The following is a 27,508-nucleotide window of genomic DNA, read 5'->3' as shown; positions in this document are numbered from 1 at the left end:
ATCCATGCTTTCATGTTGTTGATGCCAAATTCTGACCCTACCATCCGAATGTCGCAGCAGAAATCGAGACTCATCAGACCAGGCAACGTTTTTCTAATCTTCTACTGTCCAATTTCTATGAGCTTGTGCAAATTGTAGCCTCAGTTTCCTGTTCTTAGCTGAAAGGAGTGGCACCCGGTGTGGTCTTCTGCTGCTGTAGCCCATCTGCCTCAAAGTTGGACGTACTGTGCGTTCAGAGATGCTCTTCTGCCTACCGTGGTTGTAACGGGTGGCGTTTTGAGTCACTGTTGCCTTTCTATCAGCTCGAACCAGTCTGCCCATTCTCCTCTGACCTCTGGCATCAACAAGGCATTTCCGCCCACAGAACTGCCGCTCACTGGATGTTTTTTCTTTTTCGGACCATTCTCTGTAAACCCTAGAGATGGTTGTGCGTGAAAATCCCAGTAGATCAGCAGTTTCTGAAATACTCAGACCAGCCCTTCTGGCACCAACAACCATGCCACGTTCAAAGGCATCAAATCACCTTTCTTCCCCATACTGATGCTCGGTTTGAACTGCAGGAGATTGTCTTGACCATGTCTACATGCCTAAATGCACTGAGTTGCCGCCATGTGATTGGCTGATTAGAAATTAAGTGTTAACGAGCAGTTGGACAGGTGTACCTAATAAAGTGGCCGGTGAGTGTATAACTATAAGCCGAGGTTTTCAGCACAGAAAATGCTAGCTGGCTCTGACCCCCAGCGAACCTCTTTTGGTTCCTGACTGTGCCTGCAGATGCACGTGTATAAGATCTGCCGACACACAAACTATGGCACGGCTAAGACTTGCATCTGCTGGCCCAGTCGAAACCCAAAGAGGTCGCCAGGGCTCAGCTCCAGTCAGTATATTTATTCTTTTTAAGAGGGCGCTCTGCTGGACCTGACCTTAATGGGGGGTGCACTCTGCTGGACATTTTATTAGAGAGTAGCGGCTGCACTCCCTACCCTAGGCTTATATTCAAGTCAATATGGTTTCCCAGTTTTTTTAAGTTAAAATTGGGTGCTTTAGCTTATGCTCGGATCGGCTTATACTCTAGTACAGTGATGGCAAACCTTTTACACACAGAGTGCCCAAACTACATCCAAACCCACATATTTTTCGCCAAGTGCCAATGCGACAATTTAAACAGTAACTTATTACTCCCTGCTTTGTCACATTGTATAGGCACCCGAGATCTCCAATACAGTAGAAAGAAGGCGAAAAAGCTTTGGTTATCATTGTAGCTTCCTTCTAGGATCCTGGGCTCCCTGGGACTGCAAGAGGTCTTGAGTCTTGTCTGGCGAACTCTGCGGTGGGGTGATGGTGCGGGTGCCCATAGAGAGGGCTTTGAGTGCCACCTCTGGCACCCGTGCCATAGGTTCGCCACCACTGCTCTAGTATATATATGGTAAAAAAAAAATTGTACTGCGTTTTATCATATTTTTTTTTTTTTTTTTATAATTATTTTGTAGCTTTAATTGAAGGGTCAGTTAACAACCCGACTTCGCCCAGATCAGGCTCACAGCGATGGTCAATCACTTACTAATAAGGTTTGGGAGCATTTTTGCTGATATATAAGTTTCAATTTAGGAATTCTGTGATCAGTAAAATTTGAAGTCTTTGTATAGTTGGGGCACATACGGTAATATCCAAACATTATTCCAAGAATTTTTTTTTTAAATTTTAATTTAGAATATTTAGTCTGGTGCTACCGTCATTGTTTAAACCCCTAAAATTCCCCGAGCTTTTTCTGCCTTTGTCTTTTGTTCACCCCGCCAACTTGCTCATCTAGGGGTGCATGAAATGGTGAGATGATCTGCAGTTTCCCCAAACAGTGCTCTCTGCTAAATGCACTAACAAACAGGCAGTCCCTGGGTTACGTACAAGATAGAGTTTAGTAGGTTTGTTCTTAAGTTGAATTTGTATGTAAGTCGAAACTGTATATTTTATCATTGTGTTGCAAAATTTTTGCTGTAATTGGACCAAGGATTATCAATAAAGCTTCATTACAGACACCTTACAGCTGATCATTGCAGCCTGGGACTATAGTAACATCCAGAGAGGTCACCAGAGGTCACAGGGGGCAGAGGGGTCCGTCTGTAGCTAAGGATCGTCTGTAAGTTGGGTTTCCTTAAGTAGGGGACCGCCTGTATTCTGGTAAGGACAAGGAGGGGACATCCTATCTGCTCAGGTAAAGATGTGAAGAGACGCTGAGCTGACAAAAGAAGGCAGCATGCTTCACTGGCTTCCTTTGAGAACACTTGACTCTTTCTTCAGAAGTTGACTCGTGTCTATTCATTTGTATATCAAAAACCACTGATATTAGGTTACAGTGCCTCAGTGGCAGGTGATTTTGATATGGGGATGGCTTTTAACTCTTTAACAGCAGGTTTTACTGTTGTGGATACAATCCTGGTGACAGGTCTTCATTTTCATAACAGGTTCTCTTTAAAAGAACCCACCCAAAATAAAGACTTCATTAAAAACCGTTGCCCTTATCGCTAAATGGTTCCTTTCCATGGCTACAATGTTACAGAAATCACTTTGTAAACTGAGGCATTCACGCTAATCAAGTCCTGCATATTAAAAATTTACTGCCGTTGCCCCGCCTCCTTGTTCCTGATTGACAGGGCTGAATGCTATGATATTCTGCTGTGTCGAACATTGAGAGAGAAAGCTGTGTTACATTATTGGGCACTGAAAGTCATGTGACCAGAATGACATCATCTAATATTCTGTTACATCTGCAATCTCTACCCTCGTGTATGTATCTGATCGCATGAAATCACCACAGCCTCCTGGAAGATGGGGAGAAGTAGAGTCCTTGGAGGCTGCTGTGGACCTGACACACTAGATCTCTGCTTGCTGTACTGCTGTAAAAGTTTCTATTTTTACTTCCAGTGGATAGAAATCTGTCCATGTGATGTGATGAATAACTTCCTTATACAAACCATATCAAATATTTTCTGAAAGTGGACGACCCCTGTAAGCTTGTAGAATGCCTTTAGGTTCCTGGACCACCCACTGTACATCTTCAATTGCCAGACCAGAACCAGTTATAATGAATCCCTCTGGTAGTTTCTGAGAGCAGGATATAACGGGGAGGACGTAAAATACCCTGTATATACTATATATGCTTTGCCAGGTTGGTCGCTGTATTAATATCCAAATGCATCTGGATAGAGTCCATCTCTGTATTGACTAATGATTTATTTGCCGGAGCAGTCGCTCTGATGTCCATTATTCATGGCTGACGTGAAGCCGCTGAGGGATCGGCCTTGATATGCGCCCGTGCTCTGTGTGTGCTGAGCCCGCAGGGTATTAGTATTCATCATTAATACAAATGCTAATTTAGATTTTTCTCTTACAATTAGTCGGCCGCTGCCTGAAAGGTCATTTGCACTCGGCATAACATTAGCGGCGCAGCTCCTTCTCGTCTTATTGTACCAGGATTCCTGTAGATGATGCGGATCGATACCATCTATTAGGGGATTATGAGTATTATTTTTTTTTTTCCATTTGATCCCTGGTTTCTTCCCCTGAGCTGGATGATCTGTATTATATTATTCAGTCTCATCCTGTAATATTTGTACAGCCAGTATGACCACTTTTCAGTCTGCTCCGCTCCAAGACCAGATGCACGTGTCAGGAGATAACACTGTGTGGTTTTGGGATTAGCCAAAATTGTTGTAAAATTTAAATTTCACTTTTCATCTGTTTATTCTAGTCTTTTGCACTTGATTTACATTTGGACTACAGGTCCTAATATTCCCCCTCCTCCCAAGGGGCTTGGCCAGGGTTAGGAATGAAGCCTGTATGTATGGCGGCCATGTGGTCCCTATAGCTGCAGTGCTCTCCCATATGTCACCGCATTATGGAGATGTCCTCTGTAATACGGCATCTGAATGAACAAGAGCCCATTCTTTTCTCTATTGTGTTCCTATGAGATAAGCTCTACCAGCATATCCTTTGATTTTTCTATGTATGGGAAGTAATACCCCATGTAGTTCTAGAATGCCCCCGAAATGTCACATCATGTGGGTCTCGTCCTCAATGAGTGAAGCGGCGGGTCGAGCGTGTGTACGACCACTCCATTCAATGCTATGTACAAATTGGAAATTGCCGAGCTCCGCGCCCCGGTATCTCTTGACACTCTAATAGACAGTGACATTTTCACCATTTCCCATAGTATAGAATGGCTCATGGTAATCCAACTCCCGTCTCATCGATTAGTGAGAAAGAGGTCCCAATACTTGTGTTTAGTGGGGATCCTTGCAGCCAGAACCCCCAATTGTTCAGGTTTCTCCCCTAACCAGAGTATAAGGGGTAACAATCAAAGCTGGTACAACACCTTAAACTAATACATTTAATCAATGATAAGAATAAAAACAAAGTCAAAAACAATTCCTACATACAATCCCATAAATGAAAATGCAGAGGGACAAGAGGGAAACCTGTATCCAAATGTGGCAGAAATCTCAACTATACAAAAATAAATGGCGTATTCACAATTGTGCAGAAACCACAATGTGCGGCCAGGGCTCAGTTTTACATTTCTGCATAGAAAATATGGGATTGGTGGATGAATATGATCCTAAAACCTGAGTGTACATACCCAAAGTTGTGTTTGGAGGGGCAGTAGGTTCCAAACTTATTAATTTATAACAAGTGAAAAATGCAGTTTGTCCGGGAATTATGTTTATTTAAGAAATCTGAGGTTATAACCATTAATAACCCCATGTAATTCCTTGATATGATGGATCACGTGTCTCATAGTTACATTTGGATCGTTTTGGACTCCACATTCTAGTGCGGTTTGTAAAGCGTTAAGTGACGTCTCGTTTGTACATAAATGTGCATATACTAGCCATGAGATCACCGGTCGGTCAGTGCGCCCATCGGATGGGACGGGTTACATGGTGCAGAATTATTCTCAATGAGGAAAGCGCAGATTGTGATGATATGAAGCAATGGCGCGGCTGCTCTGTGACTGATCCGAGGGTGAAATTGCTGCTTGTTCTGCGAGGCCATCGGAGCTGTCATGTCGTGGTGGGGGATGGGGCCGCTACGTGCCCGGATTGAAGAATAGGTTATTTAACTAAGAGGCAAGACTCTGATGCCGGCTCCTGGTCTATTCTATGGGGGACCGGGGCTGCAGGAATCACAACGCTCCCTCTTGTGGGTTTAGCTTTTCAGCAGACGGAGACAGTGACATCTCGTGGAGCTGTTTCCGTATTCTCTCATATCTTCTACTATACTTTCACCAATGAATTCTTATTCCTGTGGACTCTGATTTATTACATGGGTTCCGGTTAATGATATTCTGTTGCTTTCCCCTTGGCTCAGAGCTGTGCATTGTGGGAGCTCAGACGGCCGGTGCATGACAAGGGCTGCACACATGGTATTATGAGCCCATACAGTCAGTGAGTGCTATTAATGCTTATAGAAGGGGGGCATACCTCCTACTGTGCCAACCATTAGCAGGGCCATAGATAAGGGGGCACACCTCCTGTGCCAACCATTAGGAAGGCCATAGATAAGGGGGCATACCTCCTGTGCCCACCATTAGGAAGGCCATAGATAAGGGGGCATACCTCCTGTGCCCACCATTAGGAAGGCCATAGATAAGGGGGCATACCTCCTACTGTGCCCACCATTAGGAGGGCCATAGATAAGGGGGGCATACCTCCTACTGTGCCCACCATTAGGAGGGCCATAGATAAGGGGGCATACCTCCTACTGTGCCCACCATTAGGAGGGCCATAGATAAGGGGGGCATACCTCCTACTGTGCCCACCATTAGGAGGGCCATAGATAAGGGGGCATACCTCCTGTGCCCACCATTAGGAGAGCCATAGATAAGGGGGCATTCCTCCTGTGCCCACCATTAGGAGAGCCATAGATAAGGGGGCATTCCTCCTGTGCCCACCATTAGGAGGGCCATAGATAAGGGGGGCATACCTCCTACTGTGCCCACCATTAGGAGGGCCATAGATAAGGGGGCATACCTCCTGTGCCCACCATTAGGAGAGCCATAGATAAGGGGGCATTCCTCCTGTGCCCACCATTAGGAGAGCCATAGATAAGGGGGCATACCTCCTGTGCCCACCATTAGGAGAGCCATAGATAAGGGGGCATACCTCCTGTGCCCACCATTAGGAAGGCCATAGATAAGGGGGCATACCTCCTACTGTGCCCACCATTAGGAGGGCCATAGATAAGGGGGCATACCTCCTGTGCCCACCATTAGGAGAGCCATAGATAAGGGGGCATACCTCCTACTGTGCCCACCATTAGGAGGGCCATAGATGAGGGGGGCATACCTCCTACTGTGCCCACCATTAGGAGGGCCATAGATAAGGGGGCATACCTCCTGTGCCCACCATTAGGAGAGCCATAGATAAGGGGGCATTCCTCCTGTGCCCACCATTAGGAGAGCCATAGATAAGGGGGCATACCTCCTACTGTGCCCACCATTAGGAGAGCCATAGATAAGGGGGCATACCTCCTACTGTGCCCACCATTAGGAGGGCCATAGATAAGGGGGGCATACCTCCTACTGTGCCCACCATTAGGAGGGCCATAGATAAGGGGGCATACCTCCTACTGTGCCCACCATTAGGAGGGCCATAGATAAGGGGGCATACCTCCTACTGTGCCCACCATTAGGAGGGCCATAGATAAGGGGGCATACCTCCTACTGTGCCCACCATTAGGAGAGCCATAGATAAGGGGGCATACCTCCTACAGGGGCCATGGATAAGGGAGGCATACCTTCTACAGGGGCCATACCTCCTACAGGGTCCATGGATAAGGGAGGCATACCTTCTACAGGGGCCATACCTCCTTCAGGGTCCATGGATAAGCGGGGCTGTACCTCCTACATGGGCCACCATTAGAATAAATAATTATTATTATTCTAAGGGCCAAAGAGATGTGAAATCCAGTCATGTGCATAAAACGGCTACTTGTGTTTTCCTGTCCCTCCTGGCTGTGACTGGGACTACAATCCACAAGGCAAATAGATTAGCATGAATAACCCCTTTAAGTAACTGATGGGGTAGGTCTCTAGTCTTTTTCATTTTGGAAAGAAAATGATGCTGATGCATTTTTTTTTTTTTTAGTATGTTAATTCAATTAAGGATGTGCTGAGCATGCATGTGTCTGGGAGGAGGGGGGTGCTACCTGAAACATTCATGTCTAGCCCCACAGTTGTAGGGATCAGTATAGACTATGTGATTATGGTAGACGGTGTGTGTGCGGCCCCATAACTAATGGGAAATTCTGGGTATCCCAAATTATCTGTATTTTGCCATCGGGTCCATACCGACTGTCTCCCTTCTACTGGTTGCTGGTCACTTTGTGTCATTGTACCTGGTGTCGGCTATTACCGCAGGGAACCAGGCTCGACTACAGTGTGACTCTGGTATAAGGTCAGAGGAAGAGCAAAAGCACAGAAACGGGGATTAAAGGTGGATAGATGGAAATGGTTAAAACCCCCACCCCCTCCTCCCCTCATGAATCCCCAATCCACCTCTTGATGAATCCTGTGGGTGTTACTTGGAGGAGGGCATTGGTATATGTCCACATTTATATGCAGGGGCTTCTGGGCTGTATGTGTGCGCGCATAGCGGCCGCTCATTAGGAGGAGGGGAGGTCAATACTGATCATTTATCTGTTTGATGATGGGAGAAATGGAGCAACGCGCCTCGCAGCTAGTACCAGACAACAGATCAACAGATTGTACCCTATAAATTTACCATCCCCCCCTCAGGAAGGGGTAATAATACCCTTTCTAGAATTCCCTGTTCTATATGAAATATCTCTCGTGTACTTTGACTGAAATTTTATTTATTTATAAGTCATGTGATAATGTGCAGAGAAGAGTCAGATTTTGCATGAGATTAATTACTTTTGGAGGCTCCAGGGGGAAATGTTCCTATCTTTTAATTCTATAGCACCTAGAAAGGTATTGGTATTGATTAATTTGCATGACGGGTTCTCTTTTAATATATGAACTTCTGAAATGACTCTCCCCTTCCAGCCTCTAAGGGCACGTTCACACCCTGCGCTTTGGTTGCGTTTTCATTGCGTTTTGAAACGCATTACAACAGCTGAGGAGAGGTGATTTGCCTAATTACATTACTGTTAACTTTTGCATTTACACAACGCATTGTAAACGTGGTTTGTTAACACATGCGTTAACAAAGCGTTAACAAATGTAAACTGTGATGTAATAGGGTAAATCAACTCTCCTCAGCTGTTGTAATGCATTTCAAACGCAATGAAAACGCAGGCCAAAACGCAACGTGTGCCCTAAAAATAATTCATCTTGGGCAAAACATAACTCTTCTCTTGATCTGAAAGATTAGGGTCTTCTCTGATTCTACTCCCCCGTACCATGATCCGGCTTTCAGTCGCGTGGACTCCTAGCATCATAGTAGACTACGATTGTGGACGGCAGGTACCTGGCAGCTGGCACATATTTTACAGCAGAAGCGTGGCCGTATCCAAGAACACATAGCCTATGGAAGTGAGGACTTTAAAGCTGATGACTGATGTCCTAAAGTTGGGACAACAGATTACAGGTTGTCAGTACCAGGGAAGGATGGTCCAATCTATTTCCTGCATTGCTGGGTGCTGGTTCTGTTTGTATGTGATGTATTCTGTCCATTCGGATGTATATTCTAATGACATCTTCTTCTCTCCTGCAGGAACATCACTTACAACGCGCTATCTCGGCACAGCAAGTTTTTAGAGAAAAGAAAGAAAGCATGGTCATTCCCGTCCCTGAGGCCGAGAGCAATGTCGTCTATTACAGTCGCCTGTACAAGGGAGAGTTTAAGCAGCCCAAGCAGTTCATTCACATTCAGCGTAAGTTCATCTATTATAGCGGCGCGGCGGCCTGGCTGTCATCCTTCCAGTTATCACACAAGCCGCGTCTGTGGCCGAGCCACCTGGCTGCCCGCACAGGAAGCCCAAGCTCAATGTCCCCTGTGTAGGCACATGCGTCTATTGTCAGTGTCCACTGCTTCTCCTGTAATAATATCACATATCAAAAGATTTACAATTCAGGCTTCATCTGAAGGGAAAATATTCAAAAAATCCTATCATTTCTGAAGCATATTTGTCTTCATGTAGCACGTCCTCTCAGAAAATGGGCAGGATCTCACGTTTATGCCTTATATAGCAGTAGAGTGATATATGCCTTATATTGACAGTAGAGTCAATTGAAATTGATATTGTTTGATATCGCACAGGTGCACGGGTCATTATATCCCTGGTCATGTGATGTCACACAGGTGCACGGCTCGTTATATATCCCTGGTCATGTGATGTCACACAGGTGCACGGCTCGTTATATATCCCTGGTCATGTGATGTCACACAGGTGCACGGCTCGTTATATATCCCTGGTCATGTGATGTCACACAGGTGCACGGCTCGTTATATATCCCTGGTCATGTGAGGTCACACAGGTGCACGGCTCGTTATATATCCCTGGTCATGTGAGGTCACACAGGTGCACGGCTCGTTGTATCCCCTGTTCTTGTAATGTTGCACAGGGTGTTAGACCACACAGCTCTGATTACTTTCCAATATAACGAGCAGTGCACCTATGTGACATCACATGACGAGGAATATAATGAGCCTCGGTACCTGTGTGACAACTCTTGACCAGGGATATAACGAGCCATGCACCTGTGTGACATCACATGACCAGGGATATAACCAGCTGTGCACCTGTGTGACATCACATGATCAGGGATATAACCAGCTGTGCACCTGTGTGACATCACATGACCAGGGATATAACCAGCTGTGCACCTGTGTGACATCACATGATCAGGGATATAACCAGCTGTGCACCTGTGTGACATCACATGATCAGGGATATAACCAGCTGTGCACCTGTGTGACATCACATGATCAGGGATATAACCAGCTGTGCACCTGTGTGACATCACATGACCAGGTACTGGTTCTTCTCTACAGGAAGTAAACAGTGAAGCTTCTTATAGAATGACAGCAAGCAGAGATGTAGAAAACTTTGAGGAATTGATAAAGAAAGTATGTAGGAAAATTGTATCACTTTTCATTACACAAACCATATCAATTATTTGCTGAAGGTTCACAACTCCTTTAAGGATAGTCCTATGTGCGCATTGTCCGGCCTCCCTTGTATATCCTTGCATTCTTGTCTTCATCCATCCATCCATCCTGATTTATTAGGGGAATCCTGTTCGCCACATTAAAGGTTGGACTTGATGGACTTGTGTCTTTTTCCAGCCTTATATACTATGATATTGTCTTTGAAGTGAGACCTTCATCTGTCACAGTTATGAAAAATAGTGTCCTGGGGAAATGTTACAAGTGTCTAAGGGTCCCATGTAAAGGGTCAGTGCAAGGCTTGATTTTTACCTCCACCAATCCCCTTCCCTAGAATGAATGGTCTTGCTGCTCCTGTCGCTGTGTGATTGCTGGAGATGGCAGAGTACATGGCATGGACCAGCAGGGCATGCTCCATTCATTCAGGGAAATGTGCCTTCCTCCGATCAGCAGGGCATCTCCCGTGAATGGGGATAGTGGAACTTCTTGGGGTTATCCCCCTCAGTAACTCTTGGATATGAAATCTATGTTCCCGTCTTTGTGTTTTACTGCAGTTTTATATTGATGCAGTAACCAAAGGAATTTCCTCTTGCGTAGTTTTTCTATAGTCGCGCTTGTTATTAGATATGTGGTTTTAGTATTTTATTGACCCCTTACTATTTCCTTGCACCCGTAGCATTTAATCTGGACAATGAGCAGCCAGATTACGATATGGATTCGGAAGACGAGACGTTGCTCAACCGGCTCAATAGGAAGATGGAAATCAAACCACTGCAGTTTGAGATTATGATTGACAGGCTGGAAAAGGCAAGCTCCAATCAGGTAAGGAAATGTCCACATTGCGGGGGGTCCTATGCAAAAGGATTCTTTGGATAAGTCACCATAATCGTATTGTTGGTGATCTAATTCCAAGCTCCCCCACAGATCACTTGTTCTCGGCAGCTGATAAACAGGGGAACCAGAAGCAACCAGCGCCATTCTCAGTTTAGTGGTAGAACCGAGTCGCTGCAGCTTAGCTTCTGTTCATTTGTCTGTTCATGGGTCTGACCCATTCCATGCTTTTTTATCAACTGGTCTGTGGGGTTGTTGGGCATAATGTCAACATTCCCAAATACACTTAGTAATCTGAATGCCCACCGTAAGACTCCTGACCTTGTGTAATACATTGCATATCAGTGTTATTATTATTATTTTTTTTATTTTTTTATTTTTTTTTGTGACGTTGGGTTTATTGTGTTAATGGAAGCTGTAGCCCCTCGGGCTCATTTGCATACAGTCCTTAATCCTGGTGGAAGATGTCCTTTAACTCTGTTGTGTCATTGTTTCTTATAGGGGTTCTCTGGTCATAGCGGGTTAGGCCCTCTCAACAGGAGAGGTCCTAGCTTGCTGACCCAAGAGTCTGTTGTACGTGAGATGACTGTAGCAGCCAGCCGCACAGAGATGGCACTCGCTGCCTCTCGTAGAGATGAACCGAGTAGCTGGCGCATGCATGTTATGTTGGGTACAACAAACCCCTGTTATTGCAATTTGTGCGGGTCCCATCTCTGAAACCCTAAATTATCAGCGAGTTAGGATCCATCATCGAATAATCCCTTTAATAGTAGCCTGTACCTGAGATAAGAATGCTAGCTCTAGATTGTGAGCCCATGGTTTGCTGTTTTACTACTCTGCATCCTCGAAGCATTGGCTTTGCTGCCGGATCAAGATCAAGTCTAGGGCAGCACTGGACACCCATACAAGTCTTCCTCTACAGTGCCAGAAAAGCTCAGTTCTATAGAGACGGGCATGTTGGGATTTAGAGGAGGTTTTCCAGGAATAAGTTTCAATGGCAGGGCCCATTTGATTGTGGCTGATGGCTGTAAGCTCCCATTTACTTCTATGGAAGCTGCAGCTGTAGTTACGGAGCCCACCACTTCCAGTTCAATTCTCTGTTCAGTTCTTTATGGCAGCTGTTCATGTAAGATTTGGTTACTGGCCCCACGTGATCAGAGGTCGATGTGTTTCTCTTTCAATGTCCTCACATCTCCTTGGGGTTTCCTTTTTCAGCTTGTCACTCTTCAGGAAGCAAAGTTGCTGCTAAATGAGGATGATTACCTTATCAAATCTGTGTATGACTACTGGGTTAGAAAAAGGAAAAACTGCAGGGGGCCTTACCTCACCCCCCAAATCAAACAAGAGAAGCGCGACGGGTCCACCAACAATGACCCATACGTTGCCTTCCGGCGGAGAACTGAGAAGATGCAAACGCGAAAGGTCAGTGTTCTCTCTAACCTGGCTCCTATGGTTTCTTCTGTCGGTGTTATGGCTCTGATATGTCTTTTCATTTGTAAGTGCACTTCATGGTCTGTACAGCGATGTGCTATATGAATATAAAATTTATAAATGTAAAGCTTTTTTTTTTTCTTTTTTTACTGTTAACTGAACTCTGACCTTCTGCATGTCCTCTTACCTGTTCCTATTGCATTGCTTTTTTAACTTGAAATCTTTGTAAAAATCCCCATAGAATCGGAAGAATGATGAAGCCTCCTATGAGAAGATGTTGAAGCTCAGAAGGGAATTCAGCCGAGCCATTACCATCTTGGAAATGATCAAAAGAAGAGAAAAGACGAAGCGGGAGCTGTTGCATCTGACGTTGGAGGTGGTGGAGAAAAGGTGAGTGCTGCCTTCATTATCTTGCTACAAGATTAGCGCTGGTGTCCTATTAAAAGGAAAGAGCAACCCCTTGTCCTCCTCCACACACTGACGGCTTATGTTCTTTACTGTTCCTATAAAAGGTATAATTTGGGTGATTTTGAAGGTGAAATCTTGAATGAAATTAAAATTCCGAAAGTCGAGAAGGAGATTCTTCCTATTCCAACGTCTCTCCACAACGGCAACCATCACAGAGTTACCGAAAGCAAGTCTAAGGTAAGGCTTTCACCTGCGCTACTATTCGTTCTCCTCTATTGGGTTCTTTCCAGTCTCTTGGTGTTCTACTGTCACCTGCATCCTCATCCTGTAAATAGAATTGACATACAAATTGGAAATGCTTTACATCATTATCAGGGATTGCCTGTATTGTACTTCAGAGCTGAAATCACACTTCTGATCCCGGGGTTTAAATTGCTTGTCTGGCAGCCCCTCACCAATTGGGGTCCCACTATATGATTAATCCTGCTTATTACCACTTGTAAGGTCTTGCTACACTTGTGGAAACCAGCAAAGGATGAGCGCACATCCATCTAGACTTATTTTTATTAGTATTTTACCCGCACATCGTGGCGCAGGAACCAAAGGATCGCTTAATGGGATTTCCTGTATAACTGAGGGGATTCTTGCCTCACTCTAGGGATAGAGGTCTTATCGCTGTCCTTCCTTTTGTGACCAGGCTGGTGACTTAATACTTATACTGAGAAGACCTTTTATCATTCCTCCTACCATTCATCTGGTGACGTGAATGTTTAATTTTTAGAATCATCATCCTTCCGTGAAAGAAGATGTTGAAGTAGTTCGGATAAAGAAGAAGTACCCAAAGAAGCCCAAAGCAGAGCCTCTTGTGATCCCTCAGCCACAACCAGCCTCGGAGCCATTGCCAGTAATTAACAAGAGCGACATCAAGCAGTATGACTTCCACAGCTCTGACGATGAGGAGTTTCCACAGGTCAGTCCCATCTCTAGGTTATCATCTCAGAGCCGATATGTATGGAGCTTCTCTAATGTTCGCGCTTTCCCCAGGTGCCCTCTCCAGTGTCCGAGCCTGAAGAAGAGAATGACCCCGATGGGCCCTTTGCCTTTAGGAGGAGAACTGGATGCCAGTATTATGCCGTAAGACAATTTGCTTCAGCATTGGTTTGTGTGCGTCGGTTCTGAAATTTGTTTACATTGTTTTTGTCTCGCGCTGACAACCTCCAGTATTGTAGCTCTGATGTATTCTCCTGACTGTCATAGGCTTGTACGTTCACTGTCTGGCAACATGTTGATTCTGCGTATTTTTACTTCTTTTTCTACAAAATATATATTTATAGTTTTCGCCCTATTTTCTTTGTTTTAGCCACGATTGGACCAAATGAACGACCCTTCAGAGTTGTCGGGATTGGCAAGGCTACGGTATAAGCACTGCTTAACCACCCTCACAGTCCCCAGACGATGCATAGGGTTCGCGAGGAGACGACTGGGTCGAGGTGGAAGGTAAGTGATATATTAACCTCTTTTCTTCTATTCCACTTGGCTTATTGGCTTCACTCGTCTGATAAAGTGATATCATATCGCTAGGATACACCATTCCTTTATCTGGCATGAATTTGGGCTGCCGGACTAACCCAAGTGATGAAGCTTCAGCACCAGGGAGGCACACTGCTCTTAATAACTTGTATCCATACTTAATGTATATGCATATAGGAGCATCATTTACTTGTGGGGTCCTACAAACACACTCTTCAAGACTTGATGTCTTCTAAGTTTTTTTCTCCCTGCCCATCAGCTCCCCACTAACTGCAGCCAATTGTCAGGACCTTCACCACCATGGATTACTGAAGTAGGATCATTAAATTCGTGCTGTCACCCCTTAATTCTCAGGATCTGAAGTGTCCCAAGATTTGTCTGTTGCCTGTGGTAACACCTAAGATTCACAAATACACAAAATAAACCCTTGCTCTTTGTATTTTAGGGTTATAATGGACCGGTTATCGACGCCGCATGACCCCACCCTCCAGCAGCTTGACCCTGAACTTTTGTCTACTTTTTCAAGCTCTTCCCAAGTTGCACATTCCCCTCCCGATAACTCATGGACCAATGCTTCCGATAACCATTGTGAAAACAGACTGTCTCTAACCGAAATCTTAAGCAATATTAAGTCGTGTCGACTGCAGTGTTTCCAGCCAAGGCGAATACATTTTCAAGACAGCGATAGCGAAGAATGTACCTCAAGGCTAGTAGGACATGCCGTGAGCATCAAGCGAGCGTTACTGAACACCAGCAAGAACGGACTGACAGGTAGCGTGCTCTGACCTCCAACACTGGTGTCTAAAACTGGTCTGGGTATCCAGAGACGTCTTTAATTGTGCTCCCGATGTTTTGGTTAGACAATCCCTCGGGGTATAATTTAGCACTAGTGCACAAAGAATGTCTTTATTTCTATGTGGAGCTCCATCTGGTGTGGAAAGTCTTGCACACAAGTCTGATACCATTTGTAAGGCTTCCTACACCCTTGAGACCTAGTGCCTTCCATGAGCATTGTCATGGAAAGCCCAGTTCACATGTCTGTTAGGTCTTCAGTTGTTTGCGACCCACTTCAGCATGCTGCCGTGTACATGAGGCCCAACTGGTGCAAACAGGGGAATGTCCTCAGGACATGGGCAGGAATGGAACCTGCTTTATGATTTGCAGTGCGGCCATGACAAGGCATAATAGAAGTCATTAGTCATTATAGAAGACCTTACAGAAGTCAATGGCAGCTGTAAGTCAGCCGCAATTTGTGCCGCTAGCTCACGGGACGCCTTATATAGTGGTGAGCAGAACGCCCAATTGTGAGCCTAACCCAGGAGAACTGAACTCACAGAACCGCTGCTAGTCTTTCCAGAGACTCCACACAGGGTACAATGGGAAGACTTGCACTTGTTATGTGTGTACGGCCACCTCTGCCTTTGGCTCAAAATAACTGATGCAAATAACTGAAGACCTAATGGAGATGCAAACTGGGCCTCACCTGGTAAATTAGGACAATACTCTACGCTGCCTGGTGTCTCTAGTGATGTAACAGAGCTCTGGGGTTTGAATAGAACATGCAGGTTAGTTACCTATAGGTGACCCTACGTATACAGATTTCATTCTTCAGGAGGAAGTTGGGGGAGGGTATTTTGTCTTCATTGCTTATAGAAGCAACAAGATGCAGCAAATGTGATCAATTAGATGAGCCAGCTTCACAAGATGCCGATGACTTTATCTTGAATGCTCTTTACATATAATTTCTGTGTTTTCATGTTTCCTCTGTACAGGGAGTAACATATCTTGTTTTGCAGTGTCAGGGGGTATCACGGAGGAGCAGTTCCAGACACATCAGCAGCAGTTAGTACAGATGCAAAAACAGCAGCTGGCGCAGCTCCAACAGAAGCAGCTATCCCAGCAGTCATCACAGCAGCTCCATCCAAACGCACAGGTACCCGAGCGTATGTCCGCCTGGCATCCCACACAAACCACCAGCATGTCTGCACGTAGTACTACATCTCATCTTTAGGAGACCCTTTAACAAGCCTGTGGTGTAGAATAGGGTGCACAGGCTGTTATGTATTGTTTTTTTGTTCTTCTGCCCCATTTTCTGTTTTTGTTTTTTTTTTTTTTGGGGGGGGGGGGTTATTTATTTCTTTTAAATGCTAAATTTGTATATGCAGTTTCTTAGTTTCATTACATTGTAATGTCATTAATGCAGTCCAAATAAATGAAGATTTAATTAGCGCCATCTACAGGTCATCAGAAGAAATGTGATGGGTGGAAGAGGGCACAGAATTCCATATAGACTAAAATATATATTTTTTTTTTACTCAATCCTGATACTGATCTTTTGTGATCCTTAGGGCTCTGGAATTTCTGACTGCAAGTCCAAGACACTGGACTCCGCTAGCGCCCACTTTGCTGCATCCGCTGTAATTAATTCACCCACACCGGGGCGCAGTGAAGGGAACAAGGATCAAACTACAGGCCACAGCACCTTGAACGGCGTGGTACAACCTCCAGGAGGTAAAGTGTGGGCCATGTTAGCAGCCGATGTACACCTGCCTGATCGCAGTCTCTGGACTTCTCCAGTTCTTTTTGTGTTTTAATTATGGCCCTTTTTCTTGTGTGTTTACTTTCCTTGGGCGCTGAATTTCTGCTTGTCTTTTAAAGCACAATTACCCAACTCTTTAACATCAAACACTTTGAATGGGAAACCATCAAAAATTTGGGTTTGAAGTGTGTTTCCAATTGCTGCATAAATAATATTATAAATACCATAAGTATTTTGTACTGTAAGACGCACACCAGATTTAGCTATAAAATAAAAAATTCCCTGTTCACAACACACATGACTGCATCCATCCATTCTCACACACACACACACACACACACACACACTGCTCTACTGCATCCATTCCCTCTTCTCTTCACCATATCAGGTGAAATGCTTTATCAGAGCTTCTCCTGATCTCCAGGTCTGGCGGTGCTGGATCCTCCTTACCATTTGACTATAAGGATGCACTTTTTAGCTAGATTTTCCTTCTTTCCTAAGGATGTCGTGTGTCATATAGTCTGTGGATGCTCCATAGTCCTAATGTTCAGTGAATGGATGTGAATCGCTCCTCATGGTGACTTTGATCCTTCTTTGAACGTCTCACGGCTTAACCGATCCTATCCTTGTTTTCCAGGGGCAAACAAAACGCTGTACTCTGCAAACGTGGCTCTATCCTCCAGCCCAGGGATCTCTGCAGTTCAGCTCGTACGGACGGTTGGACACCCCACCACAAACCACTTAATCCCAACGTTGTGCACAAGTAGCCCCCAGACTCTTCCTATGAGTAACTCCTGCCTAACGAACACCGTTCACCTCAACAACCTCAGTGTTGTGTCCCCTGTCAATGTGCATATCAACACAAGGACTTCTGCGCCATCTCCCACAGCCTTAAAACTCGCCACAGTCGCTGCCAGCATGGACCGTGTGCCAAAGGTTACTCCGAGCAGTGCCATCAGCAGCATAGCCAGGTGTGTAACCTGTTTTCTATCAGTTCTCCCTGAGCGGGTGGATTTTTAGAGGGTGGTCTTCTAGCTTGCCCGAAGCCTCTCCATAACCCAACTCTGCTGCTTATAGGGGTCTCTTGCTTATAGTTCTGGTGGTCTTACTTGGAACAAAACCTACTTTGTAAGTAGTGAACCTGTTCTTCCATTTTCCATTGTGTCAGAGGGCCAGATCTTAGGGGAACACATGTCTTCAGTAAGGGAAGCTTTGGGTCCTTTCATCACATGTGTATGGTCTCTCCCTGGTGGCTGATTTGGATTTGCAGGCTCAGGGTTTGTGGGTTGATCCTTTTCTATTAGACATGTTTATGAAGGAATTGGGTGGAATAGCAGGAAGATCAGGCACGTTCCGATACATGGTACCAGGTCTCTCCACTCCAAAAGGGACTAAATATTGGGCAATAATGAGGATTCTGGGTTCTCCTTATGTTGCATCATCTTTGCATGAGCTCAAAGTGGGAATTTATCAGGACTAGTAAGCCAGTTTAGGTAATCGGCCTTGGAGTTGATAGAATTCCACCAGAGGCAGGACCTGGCGCAGAACTAATCTGGGCACCGATGGAGAGAGTATCATGACTGCGGTGCCATGTGCCCACTCGTGCTAAATTCTCCCCCCACCCATAATTATTAAAACATACAGAGCGTGCTGAAGCCAGAATCCGGGAATCTGAGCATCATAGCAGTATATGATAGAAGCAGGGAAGAAGGGGCTCCTTGCATCGTATATCTCTTTAATGCCCTGTGAAATGTGTGTCTTGACCGCGGCTGTGGTCTTTAGGCGTAAGGCCTTATGCACACAGCTGCGTTGCTTCCCTGACTGGATCCTGTGTGTGGACCTGGATTTGTAGCATCTGTGATGTTGTCCCTGAGTTGTGCAGACCTGTACCCCCCTCGTGCACACGGCTCACCAACAATCCATTTCTAGGGGCTGAAGGTGGCGCCAGAATCCATCATGAATACAATGTTACTAACCATCTGTCCTTCTCCGCTTACAGAGAGAACCATGAACCAGAACGGTTGGGCTTGAACGGAATTGCAGACACGACAGTCGCGATGGAGGTGACATAACTTCAGACCACGGACTAGTCCTGACATTTTTTTTTCAGGCTCCTTTTTTTGTTTGTTTTTTTTTTTTTTCATATGAATTTTTTTATTTTTTTTTTCTCCACCGAAATGCAACCTGCACTGCTCTCGGGAACAGAGCTCTGCTTTACCATGGACCTAAAAAGAAAACGGACTCTTACGGTGTATGGGACGTCCTCCCGATATACTATTATTATATGTACATTTTGTAAAATTGGAAGAAGGAAAAAAAAAAAAAATCACTACCTTGTAAAATAGTTTATTTGTATCATTCATATTATTTCTGTTACTTGAATAGTACATATTCATCATCATGCTTTTGCACTTGAATTTGCAACTGAATGGATATAAAACAAAAAAAAAAAACTAAAAAAAAAAAACCTAAATCTTTAATGGGATCATGAGCATGAACCGGGGTCCTGCATCACTTGTTTTAACTATTTATTTTGCCATGTTTACATTTTGTATCTTGTACAAATAAATCCAATTTGTGTCTAAAAAAAGGAGAAAAAAAAAATAAAATTAAAAAAAAAAAGTCAAAGTGCCCCCGTCACCTACGCAGGCGGCCATGTTGGAGGCTGGACCAATTTTTTTTTATGGTGATTCCCCCCCCCCACAAAAAAAACCTACCATCCCCCCCCCCCCCACACACACACACACCTCCCACCCCAACAAGCCAGTGGCGTCTGGAGGTGCTTGCCACTCCCATGGCGCCCCCTACGGCTGAGCGATGGGTCCACTTTAAAGATTTCATGGGTAGGAATTTAAAAGGACAACAAAAAAAAAATTCTTGTAATTTTTTTTTTCTTCTAAAGGAAAATATAAAGTTTTTAATTTGAACTTTATTTTTTTTTAATTTCGCTTTCATAATCTGGTTACAGACGTGTTTTTTTTTTGTAATGTGGCACTTCACTGGGAGACGTGAAAATCTGGGGCAAAATAATATCTTCTATGAACTATTGCAGGTGGGAAGGGGAACGGATCTGGGATGGAGGACAAAATAAAATACAATTAATGTAGGAAGTCCTCAATTTTTTTTTTCCAAATATTTTGAATGTATAATTCTATTTGAGTCCGGTTTATAAGAGTAAATCTACACAAAGTCTATGAAAGGGGAGGAAAACACACAAAAAAAATATATATACACCCAGCAATGGAGCTGGCGGGCTTTTTTTTAATTATTATTATTATTTTTTTTTTTATTCCACTTCGAACTAAATCTTCCATCAAAACAGGGACCTTGCTCATAGATTCAGGCACCGGGACTGTGATAATCTTCTTATATGCGTTATCCATGGCTTCTTTCTTTCTTTCTGAAATCAACTTTTAAAATCTAAGAAGTTCCTGGACCCCCCCCCCCCCTCCAAGCTGTAGCTTCACAGGCTGTTACAATGTGCAGGAGCGCTTCACCCTCCCATTGTGTAAGATGACATTGGGCTAAGGAGGAGGGTGAGAAAGGTCAACAGCCTGTGAAGTTACAGCACGGAGGAACTCCAGAGCCCGTATTGCTCATTAGCATAAATATAAAAGTTGATGTTAGCAGGAAGGAGGCCATGGATAATAAATATAAGAAGATGCCACAGTCCCGGTGCCTGGATCTATGAGTAATGTCCCTGGTTTATCATGGTGGGAGATTTCCCCAGTCTGAGGGGTTGCATCACATGACACTGCAATAATCTGAGGTTTCCTATGGAGCCGTCCCTGGGGGGGGGATCCCTGGGCACCAAGGCAAGTAACAAGAATCAAAATATTTCAGACCTAACTGTTGGACACTTTGCTAATGTTAAGTGATTTACAAATTATTTTTTTTTATACAGTTTATTTTTATTTACCATTTTTTTTTTGTATTTTTTTATACCATTTCCTGTAAATGAGATGTGTCATCCTTCCCCCCTCTCCGAATGTTGGTCAGTGCACTAGTTCAGACAGTTTTTTTTCTCCCTGTTACTTGTTCTTGAAGAGTGAAAACAGCAGGGAAATAAAAAAAAACTAACTTTAAAAAGAATTATATATCAAAAAATTGATACTTTTTTTTTTTTTTTTGTTTTGCTTTGTGTGACAATTAAAAAGAAAAATCAGAATTGATTTAAAGGGGTTTTCTGAGGTTTGGTAAAAAAAAAAAAGTGTCATCTTTTTCCCAAAACTGGCGCCACCCCTGGTAATGGTTTGTGCTGGTATTGCAGCTCGGCTGTTATAGGAAGTAGTGGAGCTTTGTTCTAATACTGAACACCACCCACGGCCGCGAGACGAGCTGATTTATTTTCGGCCATTATTATTATTTTTTATTTTTTTTCAAACCCCAGATGACTGCATAAAATCTTTCACAGTAAAGGAAATCTACCATAATAAAATAAACCAGGGACATTACTGATAGATCCAGGCACTGGGACTGTGGTGATATAATTATGTTATCATTCCTTCTAATATCATCTTTTATAAATATGTTAATGAACCAGAAGAGCTTTAGGGGGGGGGGGGGGGTTACCAGAACTCCTCCCTGCTGCAGCGCCGTAGCATGTCACAATGTGGATGAACACTTTCCCCACTGTGTGAAATTACAGCAGGGTGGGAGGGAGGAAACAGTGTAACAGCCTGTGAAGCTACAGCATGGGGGTGCTCTAGTAACACCCCCAGAGCCCTTTGGGCTAATTAGCATAATTATACATGTTTGATATTAGAAGGAAGGAGGCCATGGATAACGCATATAAGAAGATCCCACAGTCCCGGTGCCTGGATCTATGGTCTATGGTCCCTGGGTTATCAGGATGGATTGTGAATATTTCCTATTTAAGCCATGTAAATTTTTTAGAATGTATAAAATGCTTGGATCCTCCGCTGCTCCTGTTCTGATATTGTCTTGTCGCCAGTGATTGGCTGTAGTGGTCACATGCTGGTGTTTTAGATATCATGGTGGGAGGCCAGGACACGGCAACCAGCAGGGGGCAGGGGAGTGCAGCGGGGTATCAGGGCAGTGGCTCATTTTTGGAACAAAATTTGGATCTTTTTAGTTCTGTTAACATTTTTCCAACTGTGTCTTCACTGATCTCTATTGTTGTACTACACACATTCACTTACTGATAGGACCGCAGGGAATAGCGTCTGCTGAGCCATGTGTTTTACTATTCACTGCCTGCAAGCAGAGATCTGCACATAAAGGATTGTGCACGATTAAAAGAGGTTAAGCCAACGGGTCTACCTTATCCCAGGCCATGGTGCTGCTTTCTTCTAGGCCCAGTGTCTGGGATTGCAATTTATTTCTGTTCAAGTCAACCTTGCAGTACCAGGCCTGGCCTGTGGGGAGAGGTGGCGCTGTTTTCTGGCCCAATTTGTGGGTTGTAATGGCAAATGTTCCACGGGCAAGCGATGTCACTGGGACTCGGGGGCAGTTTAGACTCCCAGGTCAGTAGCCCACAATCCCTTGACTCACAACCTGATGGGGGTAGTAGTTTTACTAACTGTAGATCTGTAGGCTCCAAACCTCACCCCCATATCCTGAATTAATGGAATCTTTTGCCAGGTTTGACCATGAAAATAAAATACAGGTTAAAAATTGCCCCTGGAGAGATGTGTGATCAGATCTTTGTGTATGTTGGTAGTAGAAGCAGGACTGTTGTATATGGATTCCTTTTCCAGGATTGGATCTTCTCCAAGTACAATGTGGTTGTCTCCTCACACTGCTGTGCTCTCTGCAGCCAATATCATGATCACTCATCTCTCCAAGGACAACACCTAACACTGCACAGCAGGAGGAGCCCCAGTGCAGGTAGAGAAAGTAAAATCCTAGACTATAAATCCATATCACAGTCCTACTGCTACTACTGATTTATAGAGCTCTTCAGGGACTGTACCTGCCACTGATTGCAGAGAGCACAGCAGTGTGTGGACACCCCCCCCAGTACAATCCTGAAATATAAAACCACATATCACAGTCCTGCTGTTACTAACATATGTGATATATGGATTCATATTCCAGGATCTTGGCTTCTTCAAATGCACCGCAGCATATCCTCACACTGCTGAGCTCTCTACTGCCAGTGTTATGTATTGTCCCTGGAGAGCCATGTAATCAGACCTCACACTGCTGTGCTCTGTGCTCTCTGCAGCCAGTGTTATGTATTGTCCCTGGAGAGATGTGTAATCAGACCTCACACTGCTGTGCTCTGTGCTCTCTACAGCCAGGGTTATGTAATGTCCCTCGAGAGATGTATAATCAGACCTCGCACTGCTGTGCTCTGTGCTCTCTGCAGCCAGTGTTATGTATTGTCCCTGGAGAGATGTGTAATCAGACCTCACACTGCTGTGCTCTGTGCTCTCTGCAGCCAGTGTTATGTATTGTCCCTGGAGAGATGTGTAATCAGACCTCACACTGCTGTGCTCTGTGCTCTCTGCAGCCTGTGTTATGTATTGTCCCAGGAGAGATGTGTAATCAGACCTTTGTTTATGTTGTTAGTAGCTGCAGGACTGTGTTTATTAAATGTATTTTATTTCCAGGATTGTAGCTTCTCTATATGTTCTGGGGACATGTCCTGACACTGCTGTGCTGCAAACTTTTTTTTTTTTACATCGCTTTTACAGAATACTACAAGCAATCATTCATTGTAAATACCTGCTGAAGCATTTACCCCGTGCACAGAGCTTAGAGCACAGCAGTGTGAGGACACACCCCCACTGCTCTTGGAGAAGCTACAACCCTGGAGTTTAAATCCTTAGTTCACAGTCCTGCTGCTACTGTGCTGTCACTACCCTCCTGTGTGACATCGGTGGTATCGCGCTGGACTAGTGAAGTGACCCGGGATGTCGTCTCCTTTATTGCCGAGATGTGAAAGATGAACGTGAACTTATTTTCCAGAATTATTTTAATAAAACAAATCCTGTCTGAATAATAAAGTGGAGAAATCCGTGTTCTGTGTGCGACTGCGGCGAGCGATCCGGGAGTAGTGATTCCCACATTCCGAAGGAGGTTACGTTATTCAGGAATGGCATCCACCAGTAGAATCAATGGGAGATGTACATGGAGCTATTCCGTCCCACTCCGTCATACACATGCACACTCTGCTCCGGACACGTCTCACCCAGAAGGAATGGGGCAGACAAACTCCATATCACCGGATCCTTCAGCTGCTAAATCTGCATATTATAAGATGACAATTATTATCTGATGTGTCTGGAGCTGAGATGCGGCACTGATAGGGAACCTGTCATCAGCCTTTACCCTATTACAGAACATCTACCAGATTTACTGATCGCAGATGCGCCCTACGAAGAAGTTCCTAGGGAAGGATGTTCCTCCGGATTTCTTTTGTTAGAATTCTAGTCGCCACGATTGTGCCAAATAACCCGGGGCGTTCCGGCTCAGTCACCTGGAGTGCCTCATCTGTAAATGTATTCACATCCCCGTTCTGATAAAGGTCCAGCCCGTCCACAGTGCATAGAGCAGGTAACGGACAGGACTTGTATCGGAACGAAGGTGTGGTGACGTATCCAGAACGCCCCAGGCTAATTAGCATAATTTTTAAAACGATATTGTCGCATATAGAATTATAATAAAAGAAATCCAGAGGAACATTGTTCTTAGTAGGACACATCTACCATCAGTACAACTCATGTTAGGTGTCCTCTAACTGCTACCTCAGGGCGGGCGTGACATTCTTGAATTCCCTGGTTTATTTGAACTATCATCCATTTACCTATAAAACAAAACTATCTTTCAAAATCATATGCAAATGAGTTGAGAAGAGTCATATTTCGTCTGAGTTGAATTCCAAATTGAGGCGTGAGGGGATTGTCCCTTTTTAAGCCAATATCTTCAATTCTATAGCACCTAGAAATGTGCTGCTGGTGACGTATTAAAGATAAGAATCTCGTCTTCCAGATTTTTCAGGCTTGTGGTTCTATGGTCCACAGAACCTGACATATAGATATTAAAATACATAGTTGGAAATTCATGCCTTTGTTTTTTTTACTTTTTAATTGGTCTCATCAACATTTAAAATTATGTTAATGAGCTTGTAGTACTCTATGGGCAATTCTAGAGTCCCTACATACTGTAGCTTCACAGGCTGTCACACTGTCCCCCCTCTTCCCTCAGAACTTCCCCTCTACCTTCTGTCATCTCTAATCTCACAAAGTGAGAGGGGGGGAAGTGCTCCTGTACAGTGTAACAGCCTGTGAAACTACAGCACAGAGGGGCTCTGGTTACTTCTGGCTAATTTGCATAATTATACAAATTGATTTTAGAAGGAAGGAAGCCATGGATAACAAATATAAGAAGATACCACAGTCACGGTGCCTGGATCAATGAGTAATGTCCCTGGTCTGTATCTCCGGTCCTGAGACTCTAAGAACCACAGTGCTTGACACAAGATGCATGGTAAGAATTATCTGGTGACAGGTTCTCTTTAAAGGGTTATTTGCATCTTAAAAATAATGATTGGTGGATGTTTTCCCTTTGAAGTTGTTGATTTGGCACAGAGCTGCAGTACCACACACAACCTGCCAGCATATGTGGCGCTATTTGTAGAAGAATCCAGCCATGTTTTTCTAATCCTGGACAAACCCTTTAACTTCTATAAACCTGTTTTATTGTAAAGTAATTATTTAGGATTTATGACTCCTATTCTGAGTTATGTCATGTGTCTTCTCTGTGGCCACAAACTGAAAAAAACTTCTTCTATCACATGTAATAATGAACCAGGATGTTGTGGATGTGTAACCATAGAGACACAGGCTGACATTTATCCTTATGCTGACATATTTTATCCCAAATATCAGTTGCAGAACATCTATTCATTTATAACAGTGGAGTAACTGGTGGATGGGATGTATCTATACGATACATAGCTACAAAGGTTTTTAGTGGCAAAAAAATTGGAAAAAACTTCCAGACATAAGATGCAGAAAACATTTTGCAACAATTTGATACATTTTTCGTTGCATCATTATTTCCAGCGAAACCTTCTCTATAGGATAAATTCCACCCATAAAGTTAGGAGCTGCATACACAAAACGGTGGGTTGCTATGGAAAACATACATCTCTGCCTTTTCCTATAGACCAGAGGAGGGTCTGCTGAGGGATGGTCTCACATCTTCCACCTAAAAATCTGCTACAACCTGCTCCCCCCTTGAAAATTTCCTAACCCCTGCCCCTTACCCCTAGTTTGCCCAAAAAGTATAAACCCCCTTAGCGGCCACACTATGTCTCCTGGCCTGTGCCCCCCATTGTATAATGCCCACTTTTTTGTAGGCCCATTTATTTTTAGTAGCCCCCCCACCCTGCACCAACAACTCCGCCCGAAATATCCTTACAACAGAAGCAAATAACCGGGATGTGACCCCCCCAACCTGAGCCACACAGCCAATGGCTTCCTGCTTCACCTGCATCCAGAGGTGGCGCTGCCTGGGATAATGGGACAGACCCAAATATCCAGGACTGTCCTGCTGAATCTGTAGCAGTTTGTACCATGGAATGATACACTGTAAGGCTACATTCACACGACCGCATGAATTCTCCAGTCCTGTATTTACGGGCCGTATGAGCCCGTATATACGTGATGTTTTTCATCCGTATGCAGCACGTATTTAACCCGTATTTTATACGTCCCCATAGACTTCTAGGGCATACAGAACAGAAATACGGGAGAAAATAGGACATGCTCTATATTTTTATACGGCTAGTATACGGTACGGTACGCTCCAGTGTCAAAAACGGCAATATAAATGTATATAAACGTATTTTCCATTGAAATGAATGTGGCCGTATGTAACCCGTAAAAAAACGATACGTATACGGCCGTTTTCATACGCCCGTGTGAATGTAGCCTAAGGCTACATTCACACTAACGTATGGGGGACGTATATACGGCCGTCGTATATACGGCCGATATACGTCCCCCATACACTCCTATGGGCGCACGGCACCCTACGGGAGCGGTACGGTGCAGCACACGTGCGGCACCGTACCGTTCCGTACCCGGGAAAAAGATAGGACCTGTCCTATCTTTTCCCATAATACGGGGCCGTGCGCCATAGTTTGCTATGGAGAGGGGCGGGGGTGAGCTGCGCTCACCTCCTCCTCCTCTCCCCGTACACTGCCGTTGCCCGCTACGGTACGGTACGGGCGGGCAACGGCAGTGTGAATATAGCCTAAGGGCAAGACACAAACAAGGACAGTGAACCCTAAAACTGAGCCCCCCCTAAATTGTGAATCTTTCACTCCCTGCGCCAAAGTGCAAACACAAAACGAGAGAATAGTCAAAAATCTTGATTGCAATAAAGTACAAAATCACAGATACAAAGGAGAGGTCTGAACAAAAAAGCAGCAAACTGAGTAACTCTGTAAAGCAGGTCAAGCAAATCTCCAACAGGCACTGGACTGAATAAGAACAAAACACTTATAGGAGAACAGAACCTCAGCTTCAGGATGACCGGAGCAGAACGATGTCAATAAAGGTGCAGTGAAAAAAAAAACTCCATATCAGCCAATAATCTAAGTCCATGTTCACACAGGCTAATGACAAATAAACCACAAAGACGCATCCTCAGTCGCGTTCCACGG

At 44.4% G+C, this 27,508-nt stretch overlaps 1 protein-coding gene across 1 annotated transcript in view; it reads left to right on the top strand.

Moving 5' to 3' along the window:
- The window catches only part of EPC2 (enhancer of polycomb homolog 2), a 33,205-nt gene extending 13,851 nt beyond the window's left edge, over positions 1 to 19,354 (top strand). Inside the window, exons 2-14 of the mRNA XM_072122199.1 lie at positions 8,733 to 8,892; positions 10,804 to 10,949; positions 12,174 to 12,380; positions 12,631 to 12,779; positions 12,902 to 13,034; positions 13,579 to 13,767; positions 13,842 to 13,931; positions 14,158 to 14,294; positions 14,773 to 15,098; positions 16,124 to 16,260; positions 16,676 to 16,838; positions 17,504 to 17,837; positions 18,866 to 19,354. Coding sequence (XP_071978300.1) covers positions 8,733 to 8,892; positions 10,804 to 10,949; positions 12,174 to 12,380; positions 12,631 to 12,779; positions 12,902 to 13,034; positions 13,579 to 13,767; positions 13,842 to 13,931; positions 14,158 to 14,294; positions 14,773 to 15,098; positions 16,124 to 16,260; positions 16,676 to 16,838; positions 17,504 to 17,837; positions 18,866 to 18,938 — 2,244 coding nt within the window. The 3' untranslated portion in view covers positions 18,939 to 19,354. The remainder of the gene's footprint in view (positions 1 to 8,732; positions 8,893 to 10,803; positions 10,950 to 12,173; positions 12,381 to 12,630; positions 12,780 to 12,901; positions 13,035 to 13,578; positions 13,768 to 13,841; positions 13,932 to 14,157; positions 14,295 to 14,772; positions 15,099 to 16,123; positions 16,261 to 16,675; positions 16,839 to 17,503; positions 17,838 to 18,865) is intronic.
- The last annotated feature ends 8,154 nt before the right edge of the window (positions 19,355 to 27,508 follow it).

Source organism: Engystomops pustulosus, chromosome 8, assembly GCF_040894005.1.
Source record: "Engystomops pustulosus chromosome 8, aEngPut4.maternal, whole genome shotgun sequence".
Classification (NCBI taxonomy): domain Eukaryota; kingdom Metazoa; phylum Chordata; class Amphibia; order Anura; family Leptodactylidae; genus Engystomops; species Engystomops pustulosus.
This window is presented reverse-complemented; position numbering and strand designations above follow the sequence as displayed.